This window comes from Mastigoproctus giganteus, chromosome 2 (genome assembly GCF_048544385.1).
Source record: "Mastigoproctus giganteus isolate SK-2022 chromosome 2, ASM4854438v1, whole genome shotgun sequence".
NCBI classification, from domain to species: domain Eukaryota; kingdom Metazoa; phylum Arthropoda; class Arachnida; order Uropygi; family Thelyphonidae; genus Mastigoproctus; species Mastigoproctus giganteus.
Window position 1 is genome coordinate 102,590,477 of NC_143576.1, and position 17,214 is coordinate 102,607,690.

The window sequence follows — 17,214 nt, forward strand, 5'->3', positions numbered from 1 at the left end:
TATTTCTTTTCATTCTTGTTTCATTGGATTTCCTTTTCAGAGGTGTATTTTCTTCTTGCACTCTTTTGGTGTCTTATATTACAAGCATAGTAGTGTTATGGAAGACTGAAAGTAGCTGAATGCAGGTCATAGCTCTCAGTGGTGGCAAAATGAACGATATTAATGGAATATTTTTATATAGTGGGGAGAGGCCTGCATTTTCTTGTTTGCATCTTGGTATCTAAACATTTTTATGATTTTAACAAACATTTTTCCATATGTGCATTATTGCTAAATTCTCCTAGTGTGGTATTCTCCTAGTATGGTAAAAAAAAAAAAATTCACTAACAGTTAAGAACTTTCTGTCCATTGGTTTATGAATTAAATTTTTAATCATTCCAATCCTATAGATTTTATAACTGTTTTATATTTCTCTTAATAAACAGGAAAATGTTTCATAATTTTATGAAACAATTACAGTATTCCTTCTGAAATAATATCACAGTATAAATCATAAAGATGAATGCAATTATTTAAAAATATAATTTTATATTAGCAAATTTAGCACATTACTGGCCAAGAATACCATAAAAAGTTTTAAATTAACACTTACTCTATATTAACTCTATATTAATAAATAACTTACTCTATAAGTTTTTTCCAATTTTGTTGAAGGAAGGTTATCTATAGTCTCTAGGAGTAATATAAGTTGGTTTTCAATACCAGTAAGCATCATCAGAATGCTAGTGGAGAGAAAATCTATTTTTTTTAAAATCAGTAATTTGAGCAGCATAAATAAGAAATAAGGTCTAACTATGAATACCTAAAAAAAAAAAAAAAAAACTATATAATACGTATACACTATATTCCCCATTTCATTTTAACAAAGGTACTCAGAAAGATCCATCTACTATTGGTTTAACTATTTTGGTTATGAAAACCTTGACTAAAGAAATTAGGAAATTTGCATTTAAGAATTTATATTCCTGATCTGATTATATGACTGGCTTTAATCCGTTATTTCAGGAAATTAACTGAGAAAACTATAAAAACCAGAAAAGATCTAAGAATGTGAGGTTTTGTTAATCAGAACTTTTTGGTATGATAAATCAGTCTTCTTCAGTGTGATGGGAGTAATAGAATGACTAAATGATGCAGAAAAGCAGACTTTTTTTTTTTTTCCCCCTGCACTTGCAAAAAAAAAAAAAAGTGACCATCCAATTATGTTTTGAACTTATTCCAAGAGGTCCAGTCTTCTGTTAATCCCTAAGATTTTATATTTGTGCTTCCTAGTTCTTATCTCTCCTACCAATTGGAGAAATATATCTCCCTCATTCATTTTACTGATTCCATTTAGATTCTTATACTTGAATCTAAGAGTGCTATCTTTTTTTTCAGGTGCCACCTGCAGACTTAAATACAGTGCATAGTGGCATAGTGTTTTGTGAAAGGCGCCACCTGTGGTTTCCCACATCTGCACCATGGTACTTTGTGAAGAAGTACAGAATCTCTGTAAAAGCCAGAAAACGTGTAATGTCTGGTTTCTGTCAGAGTAGTGTTATGTTTTGTTGTTGTTGTGTCTCTGGCTGCTTGGCCGCAGAGCCCCTAGTGGGACCCCACGTTGCCCGCCACCACCACTGGGAGGTGAGCCAGACTGCCCATTATACTCTGGCTGGCCTTTGCCAGGGTTGCTTAAGCTTCCTGACAAAGGTCAAGTGAAAAAAAAAAAATAAAATAAATAAAAAAATAATAATAAATAAAATAAATAAATAAAAAAAAAGTAATACATAAATAATAAAATATATATAAAAAAAAAGTGGGGGGGAGGAGAAAACAGAGCAGGAGTAAGAGTTAGAAGGAACAGAAAGAGGGAAAGGAGGACGGACTGAAGTTAAGGAGCAGTCCGCTCTTTGTGAGGTGAAAATAGGGGTCTGGGAGTGGGAGTTAAAGTAGCAGGGGACAGGTGCCCCTGCATGATCACCAGAGGCCAATGGACTCTGTATCCCACACTCAGAAGTTCTCCAGAGTGCCACCAATCCCGCACCAGAACGGTGCCGGCTAATCCTACCCTATAAGGGGGTTTGCAGCAGTATCCCGCACTCGATGAGTGCCAGCAGTCCCGCACCAGAATGGTACCAGCAGTGTTCCTACCCATAAAGGATTAGCAAGTTGTCAAGGCAGTGTCCTCTAGCGGAGAAGGAGCTAACCCATGCCAGTCTGATTCAGGCCTTGGGCAGCATGATCCAATGTTGTTCTCATTTCAGCAATCTTGGCTAGCCTCAGTGCGAAGATTTCCTGCGCATACACAGTTAGTGCCCTGTATGTGTTTTCATCGAGCAGCAGCGAGGACTCTTGGTTACATGGATTCCTCTGAATTGCGGTAGCAAACTTGATTCTACTGTTGTCATAGGCAGGGCACTCATACATGAGATGCCCCCAGGACTCTTCTTCTCCACAATGGCACCGCGGGTCTCTTTCAATCCCCATAGCTGTGAGTTTCTGACGGAAGGGGCCGTGTCCAGTGATAATAAACGTCATGTGCAGACCAGGTGAGAACCAGGGAGGGGGCTCTGGGTGAGTATGGTTTATAGTTGGGAGGAATCGCCTCGTGATGTCTCCTTTCTGCGTGGTTTCCCAGCTCTGTTGCCATATCGCTTGTAGGTGTTGGGTGATTCTCCTCTTCTCTATCTTGGGGTCATTTGCAAGATCCAGCTGGAGATTTACTATTTCAGCTGGTGTTCCTTTCCTAAGGTGGTAATATAGGCCTCGCCTGACTACTTCTAGGTAGAGTGGCTGACAACCTGTTAGAACTTGCAAGGCAGGGGTGCTAACAGTGCGGCACGCCCTACTAATTGATAGCAGCATGAATCTTTGAATTGTATCCAGCTTCTGTTTGTTTTTTGTTAGTGTAGCTTGTCTATACCAGGTGGAGGCACCATAGCAAACAATCGGGACATATACTGCTTTGTATATGAGGGTCAGAGCTTTGTGCTTCAGGCCCCAGTACATTTAAGCAACAGAACCTTCAATGCGCCACCCAGGCAATTGCCTATCTGCGCCAGAGTCTTTAAACTTTTGTAATACATTTATATTTATGTGACTTATCATCACTTTAGTTGTTACTCTGCCAAAATTGTTCTAAGCATTTCTGTTGATTAAAGGATTCTTAAAATTGGTCTTTAGCCTGTGGTCACACAGAAATAAGTGAATATCCTGTGTGACCACAGTTTCCGCCCCTTCCTCGAGGAGGAAGACCTCTACACGTTTGGCGGTAAAATTCAGCTTAACTCTTTAAAACCTTAAAACTGTAGTCTCACACTGGGTCTCTTTCCAAGTGCAGCACTGTTTCAATCATAATCAGTTCTTCTTCGGCTTAGGGACATAGCCTTTTCATACTCAGGGCAAGTATGGTCTACTGCAGTATGCTCTGCTGTTATCTTCCTACGTTTGCAGTTTATGCAACAAGGTGGTCTTTCTTTATTAGCACAATCTTTATATGAATGGCCTTCAATAGAACAGAATCCGCAGCTCGCTCTCATTTTGCAGAACTTGCAAAATGAGAGGCCCCAGTACAGTAAACCCCCGCTATTTGCGGTATCTGTATTCGCAGTCGCTGATTTAATATAAAATGAAACCTAAAAAAATGTGAATTTTAAAGCGCCGTGAACATTTTCCACCATAAAAAAACATGGGCGTGGCTAAAATTATCTTTCTCGGTCAAAACAGCACTCAGTGGGTGGGGGGAGAGGGGTGACAAAATCGCGATCGTAGATGTTTCTCGCTAATCCTTGTTCAGTGTTATGCGCTTGTCGTGGAAGGTTTCGTCGTTTGCTTTTAATTTATATGCTTAAAAATTGAATACATTTATAAATTGATATGCTTACAAAAGTGATAAATCTACCGTTTTGCAGTGTAAAACAGACTTTTTCGAGTGTGTTAACGGAAGAAAGTGACTTTATTGTGGACAAGTTCTTTCTAACCCGTACAAAAATATGGCTATGAATAACAAGAGAAATGTGAAAATATAAAAGAAGGTGATAACATTAGCGAATAAAATTGAGTTATTAGACAAAATTTCTAATGGTGAAAGTGTCTCCTCAGTGCCAAAACATTATAAAATCAGAGTCAACGGTACGATCAATCAAGAAATCGGAAGAAAAAATCCGCCGTAGTGTCCGTGAAAACGTGCTAATTGCTTCAAAAATTTGCTCTGTAACTCGTGATGTTAAATTAGAAAAAATGGAAAAGGTTTTAAATCTGTGGATAGAAGACCGAACTCAAAATAAAATTCCATTTAGTTCACTCATCATTTGTGAAAAGGCAAAACTCCTTTATCAACACTTTAGCAAAACTGGTGATAGCACTGGCGGGATAAGTTTTTTAGCTAGCAAAGGTGCTGGTTTGAAATTTCTAATAAATATTACATTTAATATTAAATTGTTTCTTATTTTCATTTCGATGCCATATGCTTGCATTTCACTATGTACTGTCTATGTACATAGTCATATTATGAAGATACATATATAGACAAAATTTTAGACTAGTTTTTCTTATATATTTCATACTTTGGAACGGAACCCCTTTATTACTATGGGAGACATAACTCAGTATTCGCATTTTCAGTATTCGCGACATTTCTGAGGAACATAACCCCCGCGAATTTGAAATAGAGTAAACCCTGCGGGGTTTACTCTATTTCAAATTTCAAATGTGGTCTTGTTCTGAAAATGGCATCTTTCTCCCTATTTGTAAAGGTGCTATATATCATCGACAGGATGCCGTGTGCTTTTCTTAGCTGCCCGAGTCTTTTTGTCCTGAATCATTTTTAACTTGTCTTCCCCTAGTTTATAAGTAACTGCCAGATTTATGTTTCCCAAGTGCAAACCCTTATATTCAGAAGCCTTAGAATTGTAATTTTTTGCATATCTGCAACTGATCCAAATAATTTAAGTAGCATGCCCTGCAGTCCTATATATAGTCTTGTGAACATTGCTTCATTTTCAGGAAAAGAAAAAACTGTATAGTGACAGATAAGATCAGTAAGGGAAGATGTGGTAACTTAACAATATTGTGTTACAAGCAAAATGGGTGGTATGCTAGTGCATTACCAAATGAGTAGCATGAATCAAACTTAGTCTTTTGCTACTTGCTATTCTCTAAAATTTTGCTGAATTGCTTCGCACAGCTTGTTCAACACCTGTATATCTTTCCTTTTAACATCACTTTCTCTATTGACCTGTTCTGCTGAAATTCATCATCATCAGATGCCCTACATACTGAGCAACCCAATGCATGTTCAAATTATTGCTTAAAATTTTATGGCAGCTTTAGCATTAGCATTAGTAGAGGCATACGATGCAAGAAAGCAAGCTTATTCAGCATCAGCCCAAAAAAAAAAAAAAAAAACCCTCTCCCATTTCACCCCTCCGTTCGTTCGAAATACCTGTCCAGTTGAGCTTTAAATTTGTTTAGGCTATCAACTTCAACAACAAGTGATGGAAGTCGGTTCCACCAACCAACCACCCGCTGGCCAAAGGCAAATTTCCGCACATCTATCCGACATCCGTCCTTCCTCAATTTGAATTTATGCCCTCTGAGGTGATTATTCTGAGAAAGATGAAGAATCCCATTGGCATTGAGCATGCTCAAACCATTCAAGGCCTTATACACCTCTATCAGATCACCTCGCCGGTGCCTAGTCTCCAGACTCTGTAATTTGCAAAACTTAAGCCTTTCTTCGTAAGAGCAACCCTTTGTTCCATTTACTAATCTTGTTGCCCTTCTCTGTACCCGTTCCAGCAGCTCTACATCCTTCTTGAAATGAGGCCTCCAGACCTGTATACAGTACTCAAGATGTGGCCTAACCATTGCCTTATACAAGGGAATAATCACCTCCTTATCCCTGCTAGAAAAATTCCTGTATATCACTGACAAGACACCATGAGCTACTCTTGCAGCTCGTCTGCACTGCTCAGAGAACTTCATATCTCCCTGCACAATTACCCCCAGGTCCTTTTCATTCTCCACCACTGTCAGTGTGGTACCGCAGAGTTGATACGTTGCTCTGGGGTTACTGTTTCCCATATGCAGTACTTTACATTTGTCAATGTTAAACTTCATTTGCCACCTCTCAGCCCATCTGTTCAACCTTTCCAGATCCTGTTGCAGCAGCATAGCGTCAGTAGTGTCCTTGACGACCCTGCCAACCTTCGTATCATCTGCAAACTTGGACATTAAACTTGATATCCCATCATCAATATCATTCATAAACACCGAAAACAATAACGGACCCAACACTGAACCTTGAGGAACTCCACTAATAACATTAGTCCACGTTGAGCAGTGTCCATTGATTACCACTCTCTGTCTTCTGCCACTCAACCATCCCCTTATCCATAGCAGCAATTTGCCTCCAATGCCACACTGCTCCAATTTGTGCAGCAGTCTTCCATGTGCAACAGTATCAAAAGCCTTTCTAAGATCCAAATATATAATATCAAAGTTATTCCCTGCATCCAGTTCTTTTGTGACTACATCATAGTATCCAATCAAATTGGTCAGGCAAGACCTGCCCTTAACAAAACCATGCTGCGTCTGAGCTATAACTGAATTCTTGTCTAGATGATCCTGCAGTGCTTCTTTAACCAGTGCCTCCATTAATTTACCTGGAACAGAAGTTAAACTAACAGGTCTATAATTACTTGTGTCAGCCTTTGATCCTCCTTTGTGAATTGGGGTTACATTTGCACATCTCCAGTCTATGGGTACCTCCCCTGAGTCCAAAGAAGCTCTCATAATTATGGCTAGGGGTTTGCATACTTCCTTTGCTGCCTCCTTTAATATAACTGGATAGATCCCATCCACCCCAGGTGCCTTTTTTATGTTTATCCTCAACAATCTCTCATCCACTTTCCTCTCAGTTATTACAAAATCATCCAGCTCACTGCCAATGTTTACTTTACCTACATCATTCTCCTTCCTGAATAACTCCTCATGCGTGAATGTAGATGCAAAATACTCGTTTAGATTGTTAGCCACCTGAGCAGGATCCTCAACTGTTGAACCATCAATATCCAGTGGACCAATCTGATTCATCCCTTTCCTTTTCGAGTTCAAGTATGTAAAGAACTCTTTTCTGTTTTTCTTTGCATCCTTTGCCAAGGATTTTTCGTAGTCTGCCTTTGCCTGCCTAATCTCCTTTGTGACTTGGTTACAGACCAACTTATATCTATCATAGGCTTCCATGTCACCCATTAATTTATATGTATCCCATGCATTTTTCTTCTCTGCCACATGTCTCATTAGTTCATCTGACAACCATTTAGGCCTAAACCTTGAACAATATTTCTTAGTTGGTATGTAAAGCCTGGTAGCCTCCAAGATTAGTTCCTTGAATGCTTCCCATTTTGAGTTTGCTGTTGGTAACATCATCAGTTGGTCCCACTGTATAGAATTTAAATACTGTCTCAGACCATCATAGTCGCCTTTACGAAAACAAAAACCCTTCCCTTTACCTCTGATGGTAGTTACCTCCTTGAGTAAATCCCACTTCAACACACTGTGATCACTGCCACCTAGTGGTTCATTTATCTGCAGGTTCTTAATGCATGAAGAGTCACTACTGATAATCAGATCAAGATTATTGCTCCCTCTTGTTGCCTCACGAACATGCTGGTGTAGAAAACAATCATCCAATAAATCCACAAAAGCCTTGCTAGTGTGCGAGTGACCAACCCACAAATTCCAGTCAATATCTGGGAAATTAAAATCCCCCATTATAAGACTCTCTGTTTTGCTGAATTTTGCTGAATTGCTTCGCACAGCTTGTTCAACACCTGTATATCTTTCCTTTTAACATCACTTTCTCTATTGACCTGTTCTGCTGAAATTCATCATCATCAGATGCCCTACATACTGAGCAACCCAATGCATGTTCAAATTATTGCTTAAAATTCTATGGCAGCTTCCATGTGAATTTTTAAGTCTTCAAGTTTATCAACAGTCATATAGTAATTATCGTGCACAAGCTTTCTGGCTGTTTTGATTTTTTTCTGGGTGTGCAAGGAATTAAGTCTTCTACAGTGATTTTCTATTAAACTTTCTCTTCCCTCTTTGAATCTACAATGCCATTCAGGCAGAGTAGTGTGAGTAGTATAATGTACAGTGCTTCAGAAGCAAGTTCAGTGGTATTTTTACATTGTTCTAACTTTGATATTTTTTTTTTTTTTTTGTTGCCTAGAAATAACGATAAAATGAATGCACTCAACAATGAAACCTGTGCTGAACGATTAGCAGACATCTACATATGTGTAGATGAAGGTTGAAACTTAATGTGACAACAAAAATTCACACTAATTTATTGTAATGACTGTGCACTGTTGTGGTTAGTCCAGGTACTTTGTGTTTTGTTCTACTTTGGAATTTTTGGTGCATCAGCTGCTCTGGCCAATTGTGCACAAATTCCAATAGTAGATTGATTCAATTTTGTTGTGTATTAAGTCTGTATAAGTGTGCTTGTTTGCATGCCAATTTGTACGTTGCTGGAAAGCTCCACCTCAGATTGGCTATTTACAATCCTAACTGAAGAGACTGTTAAGAAATTCTTTAGTTTCTAGTGGAGTGGAACGATCTCTCCAAATGAGTAGCAAATGGAGAAACAACTGTGCTGTCACAGAGGATATATTGGGACCTATACATATGTATATGAGTGTTATGCAATATTACATGGCTATTTTAAAAAAAAAAAAAAAAATCTTAGCTGGTATCGTTTTTGAATTCAGCAACCCTTGACCTGAAGGGCTCTCTTTCACACACGCACACACATGAGCGCGTGCGATTAAAGAATACTTATTATAAAACACCTATGAATCAAGTAAAGATTACAAAACTACTAAACCAGTAAAGTTCTACTGTACTAGTATGTACTGGTATATATACCAGTACATACTAGTACAGTAGAACCTTATGAATTTGGCATACTTGAGACATGGGATATAGCACATGCCGGATTTTTAAAAGTAATGCATTTAGCCTAAATATTCAGGGGTAATTTATTATGTATGTATTCTGTACTTGATAAGCTCAAGTAAGCTGGCAGCGTAATTTAATGCAGACACATGATCTGAGACAAAATTTTAATTTTATTAAAGTGAATTCAGGGAGTTTTTGACTGTAATTTTTTTTTTTTTTTTTTTGCTAACTACATAACCTAAAAATAGTGCCAAAAATTCATATTTGAATATTTTTTATTAAACAATACAGTGGCTCTGATCTCTATAATCTGCAGAGCAACAGCCAAAAGCAAATGTGAACTTGTGCTGCTGGCCGACCAATCCAGCAGAACAAGTTCACATTTGCTTGTGGCTGTGCTCTGTGCAGATGGAAAAGGTAAAGAAAGCCTGCACGAGAAGCATGCAAAAGTTCGATGAAATTTACTGGTAAATGTACTTTGCCAAAACGGCGTTTGTATTGTTGCTCGCTCAGTAAACAGACGGTGGGTGTTATCGGTCAGGAGTAGAAATTGAATCGCATGGGAGATTGAAACCCTCCCAAAGTGGAGGGGGTAACCTGACCTTTTTTCTTTAGAATCACTGGTGGACTAGAGAATAAATTGTTTATTAAGAAAAAAGAAGGCAAAGGAAGCCCATACGAGAAGCACGGCAAACTTCGAAAAAGTTTACTGGTGAAACTACGTTATGAACATTTTTTACGATGCCAGAACTTCCAATATGACTCTGTTCATGATTCAATTAGTTAATTCATTTAGTGATTCTAAAGAAAAAAGGTCAGGTTATCCCCCCCTCCACTTTGGGAGAGTATCAAGCTCCCATGGATTCAACTTCTACTCCAGACCGATAACACCCACCATCTGTTTACCGAGCGAGCAACAATACAAATGCCATTACGGCAAAGTACTTTTACCAGTAAATTTCATCGAACTTTTGCATGCAGTCTTTCTTTACCTCATTAGCCGATTGGTCTAATGAGGGGCAAGATGCCACCCACCAGACTTATTAAGGTTGTGAAATAATATATATTGTGGATATATATTCCACCTCTGGTATGAGTGTTGAGATTGTCCAGTATTTTTGAATGTGAAGTATATAATTTATACAATACACTTTCAGCAACTGAAAACTAATTAAAAGCGCTATCTATTATAAACACTGTGCTAAAACTATACTAAACACTACTAAAAACTATAAACATAGTGCTTAGTATCACAGAGTGATTTACTGAATGTCTCACAAAATGAATGACTTTATATGTTGCATATAAAATAACAATGATTTACAGTCTAGGAAACATATAAAAGAGAAAAAATAAATTGGAAATTATTAATGGAACATAATTGATACAATCTGGCACTGGTGCTTTTTTTTTTCTTTCTCAGTTTTCAGTTTTGTTCAGAAAAATATTTAAAAAGCACCAAACCATTAATAATCTGGATATTTGAATGCTCAATTTATGAGATTTCTACTGTATGTCTAAGGTACAAAATAAAAGGGGGCTTACTCCATATTTGCAGCACTGTTCTCTGTGCATGCCTTATAAGCACTTGCTACATGATCATGAAGGTCCTGAAATATTTGTTCATCATCATCATCTCTTTCACTTCCAGGCCGAGAAATTCTAAAATATTTAGAATGTGATTAATATATATATATATATATTTTTTTTTTTTATTTTTTTTTTAACCCTGCAGTAAAAAAAAAAACTTAAAAAATTAAAAATGTCTATTAAAATCGTATTGGTATGAATTTTTGTATTCCTATTGCTTGTCAATGTACATTAATTTATTATGTTAGAATTTGAAAGAGCAAAGCTGTCAAAAAAATATTAGATTTCTCAGTGTCCACAAAATGCAGTGCACACCTACTGACATAACTGATTTGTATAATGGTGGACCTCTAGTATTTACTTTGTCTTCAGAAAAGTGTAGTCAAGGTAAGTATATGAATCATATACTCTGTAAATTCAATTCACAAAGTTGTGGAAATTACATTGGTGAAGTGCAGTAAAATGGTGCTTTATTGTTTAAATACAAAGTTCAAGGTACAGCTAAGAAAACATATCTGCTTTTCTTTTTCTATTCCATTAATTTTTGTGCAGTCTATATTAGGCTACCCAAAACACAAAAAAAATAAAAAGTTAAATAATAATAATAAAAAAGGACGAGCAGGTTCATTATTTAATAAGAATCCTTTAATGTTTTTTTTTTTTTTTGTATTTATTTTTTTCCTTTTCTACACTTTTACTTCTTTTAGAAAGTATTCTGTAAAACAATTCAGATATTTTTTTTAGATACCAAGTCTGCTGCTACCAAATATATTAAATAAATTATATAAACTTTTATCTAATATTATATCAAAATAATGGATAAAATTACCAATATTCACTTTGATCTGTGATAGTGGAGTGCACAATTAATTTATTACTTACTTTTTTTTTTTAATGATTATTATTATTATTATTATTTTTTTGTTATTGTGTTTCTAACAAGTACAGGTCACTGTTGAACAAAAGCCGAGAATTAGGGTTGAATTTGAAAGTGTCTGCAATTCTGCCCAGACACGATAGGAGGGAGTATATGATGAGAGCCTTGTTGATCAATTCGGCCCTGGAAAGATAGTGCAAGACTCAGGGGATAGAATTTTTTTCAGCCTGGTCTTTACTTGTTAACAGGAGAGACTGCTTCTACAGGGATGGGATACACTTAAATAGAAAGGGTGCAAGAATATTTGCTGATGCTATCGAGGCAGTGTTAGGTGGGTCGGAAAACTGATAGCTTGGAGGGATACAAGGACTAATAGTTTAACAGTAGCTGTAAGGTGAAGGTGATTCTTGCACAACTTCTATTAGAATAAGTAGCGACCTGGAGCGAGGGGTGTTGGGGGTTTCAGGGACGGATGGCAGTCATCCTGAAATAGGTAGGTTATTATTTGGTTTTTTTTAGGAGCATTAGCAACTAAGGCCATATTGCTCCGGGATATGCGGTGGTCATCCCTGACCTTTCCGCATCCTCCGTATTTGGTGGTGACGGGCTCGAACCCCGGTCTAATCAAGAAGAGTGTGCTACGCACTGCTGCTCCTTCCCACCTGGCTACGAATGTGCCAAATAGGTAGGTATATGGGATGTGTTAGGGTAACTAGGAATAGGAGCATGTATATTTTTCTTACCACTGCTAGAAGTATATTAAATAAATTTGAAGTGTTGGTCAAGACATCAAAGGCGGATATTGTTGGGATAGCAGAGACGTGGTGTCACACAGATATAAGGAATGCAGAACTGGAATTTGGGGAGTACAATGTGTACAGAAAGGATAGACAGGATAGAAAGGGAGGAGGTGTTATGCTGTTAATTAAGAAAAACAAAATCAAAAGAAGTGCACCCAGTTGATATAGATGAACAGTGCACTGTTGAGTCAGTTTGGTGTGACATAAGCACTGCGAAAGCAAAAATAAGAGTAGGAGTGTGTTATAGGCCTAATGAGTACAATGAACAATTATACAGAGAAATAGAGTGGGCCAGTAAATCAGAATGTCTTATAATGGGGATTTTAACTTCCCAGATATTGACTGGAACTTGTGGGTTGGTCACTCACACACTAGTCAGACTTTTGTGGATTTATTGGATGATTGTTTTCTGCAGCAGCATGTTTGAGAGGCAATCAGAGAGAGTAATACTCTTGATCTGGTTATCAGCAGTGATTATTCGTGTATTAAGAATTTGCAGATAAAGGAACCACTAGGTGGCAGTGATCACAGTCTACTGATGTGGGATTTACTTAAAAATATAATTACCATCAGGGGTAAAGGAAAGGGTTTTTGCTTCCGTAAGGGTGAGTACAGTGGTCTCAGAAAGTTTTTTAATTCTGTACAGTGGGATAAACTGACGATCTTACCAACACTAAATTCTAAATGGGAAGCATTCAAGGAATTAATCATGGATGCTACTAAAAGTTTCATACCTATTAAGAAATATTGTTCAAGGTTTAGGCCTAAATGGTTATCTAATGAACTAATGAGACTCGTAACAGGGAAGAAAAATGCATGGGATGCATATAAATTATCAAGTGACTCAGAAGCCTATGGCAGATATAAGCTAGTCTGTAATCAGGTGACAAAGGAGGTAAGGCAGGCGAAGGCAGATTATGAGAAATCCTTGGCAACAGATGCTAAGAAAAACAGCAAGTATTTCTTTACTTATATAAAGTCTAAAAGGAAGAGGATGAATCTGATTGGTCCACTTGACATCGATGGTTCGACTGTTGATGATCCTGCTCAGATAGCAAACAAACTGAATGAGTATTTTGCATCTACATTCACACATGAGGAATTATTAAGGTTTGAAAATGGCAGAAGGTAATCAAATTGTAGCAGGATACTTAATGATTTTGTAATAACTGAGAGCAAAGTGGAGGAGAAATTGTTGAAGTTAAACATAAGAAAAGCACCTGGGGTGGATGGGATCTATCCAGTTATATTAAAGGAGGTGGCAAAGCAACTAAGCAAACCCTTAGCCATAATTATGAGAGCATCCTTGGACTCGGGAGGTCCCCACAGACTGGAGATGTGCAAATGTATCCCCAATTCACAAAGGGGGATCGAAGGGTGACACGAGTAATTACAGACCAGTTAGTTTAACTTCTGTTCCTGGTAAAATAATGGAGTCACTGGTTAAAGATGCATTGCAGGATCATCTAGACAAGACTGCAGCAATAATTCAGATACAGCATGGGTTTGTTAAGGGAAAGTCTTGTCTGACAAATTTGATAGGATATTATGATGTGGTTACAAAGGAACTGGATGCAAAAAATAATTTTGATATCATATATTTGGATTTCAGGAAAGATTTTGACTCTGTTGCGCATGAAAGACTATTGTACAAATTGGAGCAGAATGGTATTAAGGGTAAGTTGCTACAATGGATAAAAGGATGGTTAAGTGGGAGAAGACAGAGGGTGATAATCAATGGGTGCTGCTCTTCCTGGACTAATGTTATTAGTGGAGTCCCACAGGGTTCGGTGTTGGGTCCACTGTTGTTTTGTATATTTATCAATGATATTGATGAAGGTATACCAGGCTTAATGTCGAAGTTTGCAGATGATACAAAGGTTCGCAGGGTTGTTAATGACAGTAATGGCAGTGTGCTACTGCAACAGGATCTAGTAATTTGGGCATATGGGCTAAGAAGTGGCAACTGAAGTTTAACCTTGACAAATGCAAAGTACTGCATATGAGTAGAAGTAACCCCAGAGAAACGTACCAACTGTGTGGTACTACAGTTAAGGTGGTAGAAAATGAAAAAGACCTGGGAATAATTGTGCAGGCAGATATGAAGTTTTCTGAGCAATGCAGACAGGCTGCCAGGGCAGGTCATGGGGTTTTGTGAATGATATATAGGAATTTTGCTAGTAGGGAAAAGGAGATAATTATCCCTCTGTATAAGGCAATGGTCAGGCCACACCTTGAGTACTGCGTACAGGTCTGGAGGCCTCATTTTAGGAAGGATGTAGATTTACTTGAGCGTGTACAGAGAAAGGCAACAAGATTGGTGAGGGGAATGAAAGGATCCTCTTACCAAGAGAGGCTTAAATTCTGCAAATTGCAGTGGCTGGAGACTAGGCGCCTGCGCTGTGATCTGACTGAGGTGATGCCTTGAATGGGTTGAGCACACTGAATTCTGATGGGATCCTTCTACTTGTTCAGATTACGAACCTAAGGGAGCATAAATTCAAATGTTTCTGCACATCTAGTCTACATAAAAAATGTAGAATAGATGTGCGGAAATTTGCCTTTAACCAGCGGGTGGTTAATTGCTGGAACAAACTTCCATCTGTCATTGTGGAAGATGATAGGTTGAATAAATTTAAGGAGGAACTGGACAGGCATTTGGAGTATGTAGGGTGTTCAGGTAACCAGGGTGTTTCATCTTGCTTATATTTAGGTTCAGTCTATTTATCATCTGGATCTTTTTGTTATCTGTGCCAAAAAATTTTGAATTTGATGTTAAAATAAATAAGTAATACCATTTAGATTTTGATTTCTAAATTCGAATTTTGCTTAATCAATTATTATTCCTTCGTGAGAAAGCTGTTTCCTGTTGTCTTCAGCTTAGTCTAAAAACATCATCTCTATACTTCTAAAACAAATGTAATTTGATTTATTTGAAGGTGGAAAAAAAAAAAATAAATAAATAAAACAAACAACGTTGTGTGATGTTCACTCTTTAGTATGTATGTTTAGCTATGAACAGATGGATATCAGGATGGAACAGATGAAGTGTAGCAATGTCACATCTCATGCTACAAAAATTGTATTTTATTTTATTTTATTTTTATTTCAAATAAAACTTGTTTATGTTCGTTTTAAAAGTACACAGATGGTGTGTTTTAAGACTCAGCTCAAGATGGGAATAACTCTTACAATGAGAAAAAAGCTAGCTGTTAGAAATTTTAAAATAAATGATAATATTTAGACCAATTTTAGCATCAAATTCAAAAATTTTAGCAGAAATGTTCAGATGACAAATAGCCTAAAAATAAACAAGACAGACCCTGATACCGTTCAATTAAAACATTTTGTATACATACACAATTACAAGCATATGCTATTGAGGCAGTGTTAGGTCTGTCAGAAAACTGCTAAATTGGGGGATGCACAGACTAAAAGATTAACAGTGGCCGCAGGCAGAGGTGGAAGTGATTCTTGCACTGCTTCTATGAGAATCTGGTGTACTAAGTAGCGGCCGGCCTGCGAATACCGTTTTAGAGCTGTACCCTCGAAATGTAAGGAAGATTGGATCTCACCATGATGATCATCATAACCTCAAAAGTCATCAGTCATACTGCATGATGGAAGAGATGGGGAAGGGTTGACCAGAACTTAGCTCTGGAGACTAAATATGGGTTCCATCACTTCAAGGTGCCTCCGTAGCCAGGTGGGCAGGAGCAGCAGTGCATAGCACATGCTTCTTGATTAGACCGGGGTTCGAGCCCGTGACCACCAAATATGGAGGATGCGGAAAGGTCAGGGAATGACCACCGCATATCCCTGGAGCAATATGGCCTTAGTTGCTAATGCTCCTAAATTACAAACAAACAAACAAACAAACCACCACTTCAAGCCTCCAATAAACAAAGTGGTGGTATTGCATTGGTTGATGAGAGTCATCTACCACACAGAGGGGTGACATTCCTCCATGTGGTGTGGGTGCCATACCTCGACCCCTGCTTACGTTGGTTCACACCTGGGTTGTTGTTGTTGTGTTTAATGACACATAGGCTGCTTGGGCCATATTGTGTATTTCTAATGATGAATATGAAATATTAGCTCCATTATAATAACTATTTTAGCATTAAATCAGCTCACACACCAACCATAAGAATAAGTATTTACTGTAACTAAAATATTTACATATTAAAATAAAATAAATATTTACAAAAACTGCTATTGTATTAAATTAGATTATATACATGTAAAAGACATTAAGACTATGATAAAATCCTTGAGACAAAATACACTAAAATAAACCGGATTAAAAGCGATAAAAATCTCTGGAGCTTTCGGAAGCATCGGCTTCCTTCCTCAGCAGTAACAAAACTTCCTGCAGCACATCCATATATAACAGGCTCACGGTACATATACACGTGGTGCAGTCGGCGCATGGTCTGAACTGGAAGCGGAAATAGCTCGGGAACGTGTTAAGCAAAACCGTTCATCCATACTTAGGATGATAGTTTCAAACAGAGGATGCATATGCATACCTCTGTCCCTATTCATAATATTGTGGTCGGATGAACAGATTCGTAGGCTCTCGAGCCATTTACGGTTCCAGAACCCATGCGCTCGATCCACGATAACCGCATCCTCTGGGGAGATTTGATGCTGCTTCTCTCAAAAATGTTCGGCAACAGCAGACTTATTGTAATCAGCGGTTTTTATAGCATTTGCATGCTCCCCCAGACGATCCTTGAGCCGTCGTTTTGTCTCGCCCACATAACATTCCCCACAATCCGGGCATTTTATCCTGTATACTACTCCACTACTCAGGTCTTTTGCTATTGGGTCTTTTACCTGAGACAACACTGTGTGCAACCTCCGCCCGGGAAGCTGCACACAGCGTGTTTTATAACCCCGCAAAACTCTAGCGAGATGCTCAGTAACGCCCGGATAGTAAGGAATGTATGCGGTAGCCACAGGAACAAACGGTTCCTGGCGGTTAGACTCTAT

The 17,214-nt window shown here is 37.9% G+C and overlaps 1 protein-coding gene across 2 annotated transcripts in view; it reads right to left on the reverse strand.

Moving 5' to 3' along the window:
* The window catches only part of LOC150089470 (cilia- and flagella-associated protein 100-like), a 310,734-nt gene that overhangs the window by 12,168 nt on the left and 281,352 nt on the right, over positions 1 to 17,214 (reverse strand). For both annotated transcript variants that reach the window (XM_090368613.1, XM_090368614.1), the window contains exons 13-14: positions 10,495 to 10,611; positions 626 to 722 (exon numbers count right to left, since the gene is read on the reverse strand). In XM_090368613.1, the coding sequence (XP_090224739.1) occupies positions 626 to 722; positions 10,495 to 10,611 (214 nt within the window). The remainder of the gene's footprint in view (positions 1 to 625; positions 723 to 10,494; positions 10,612 to 17,214) is intronic.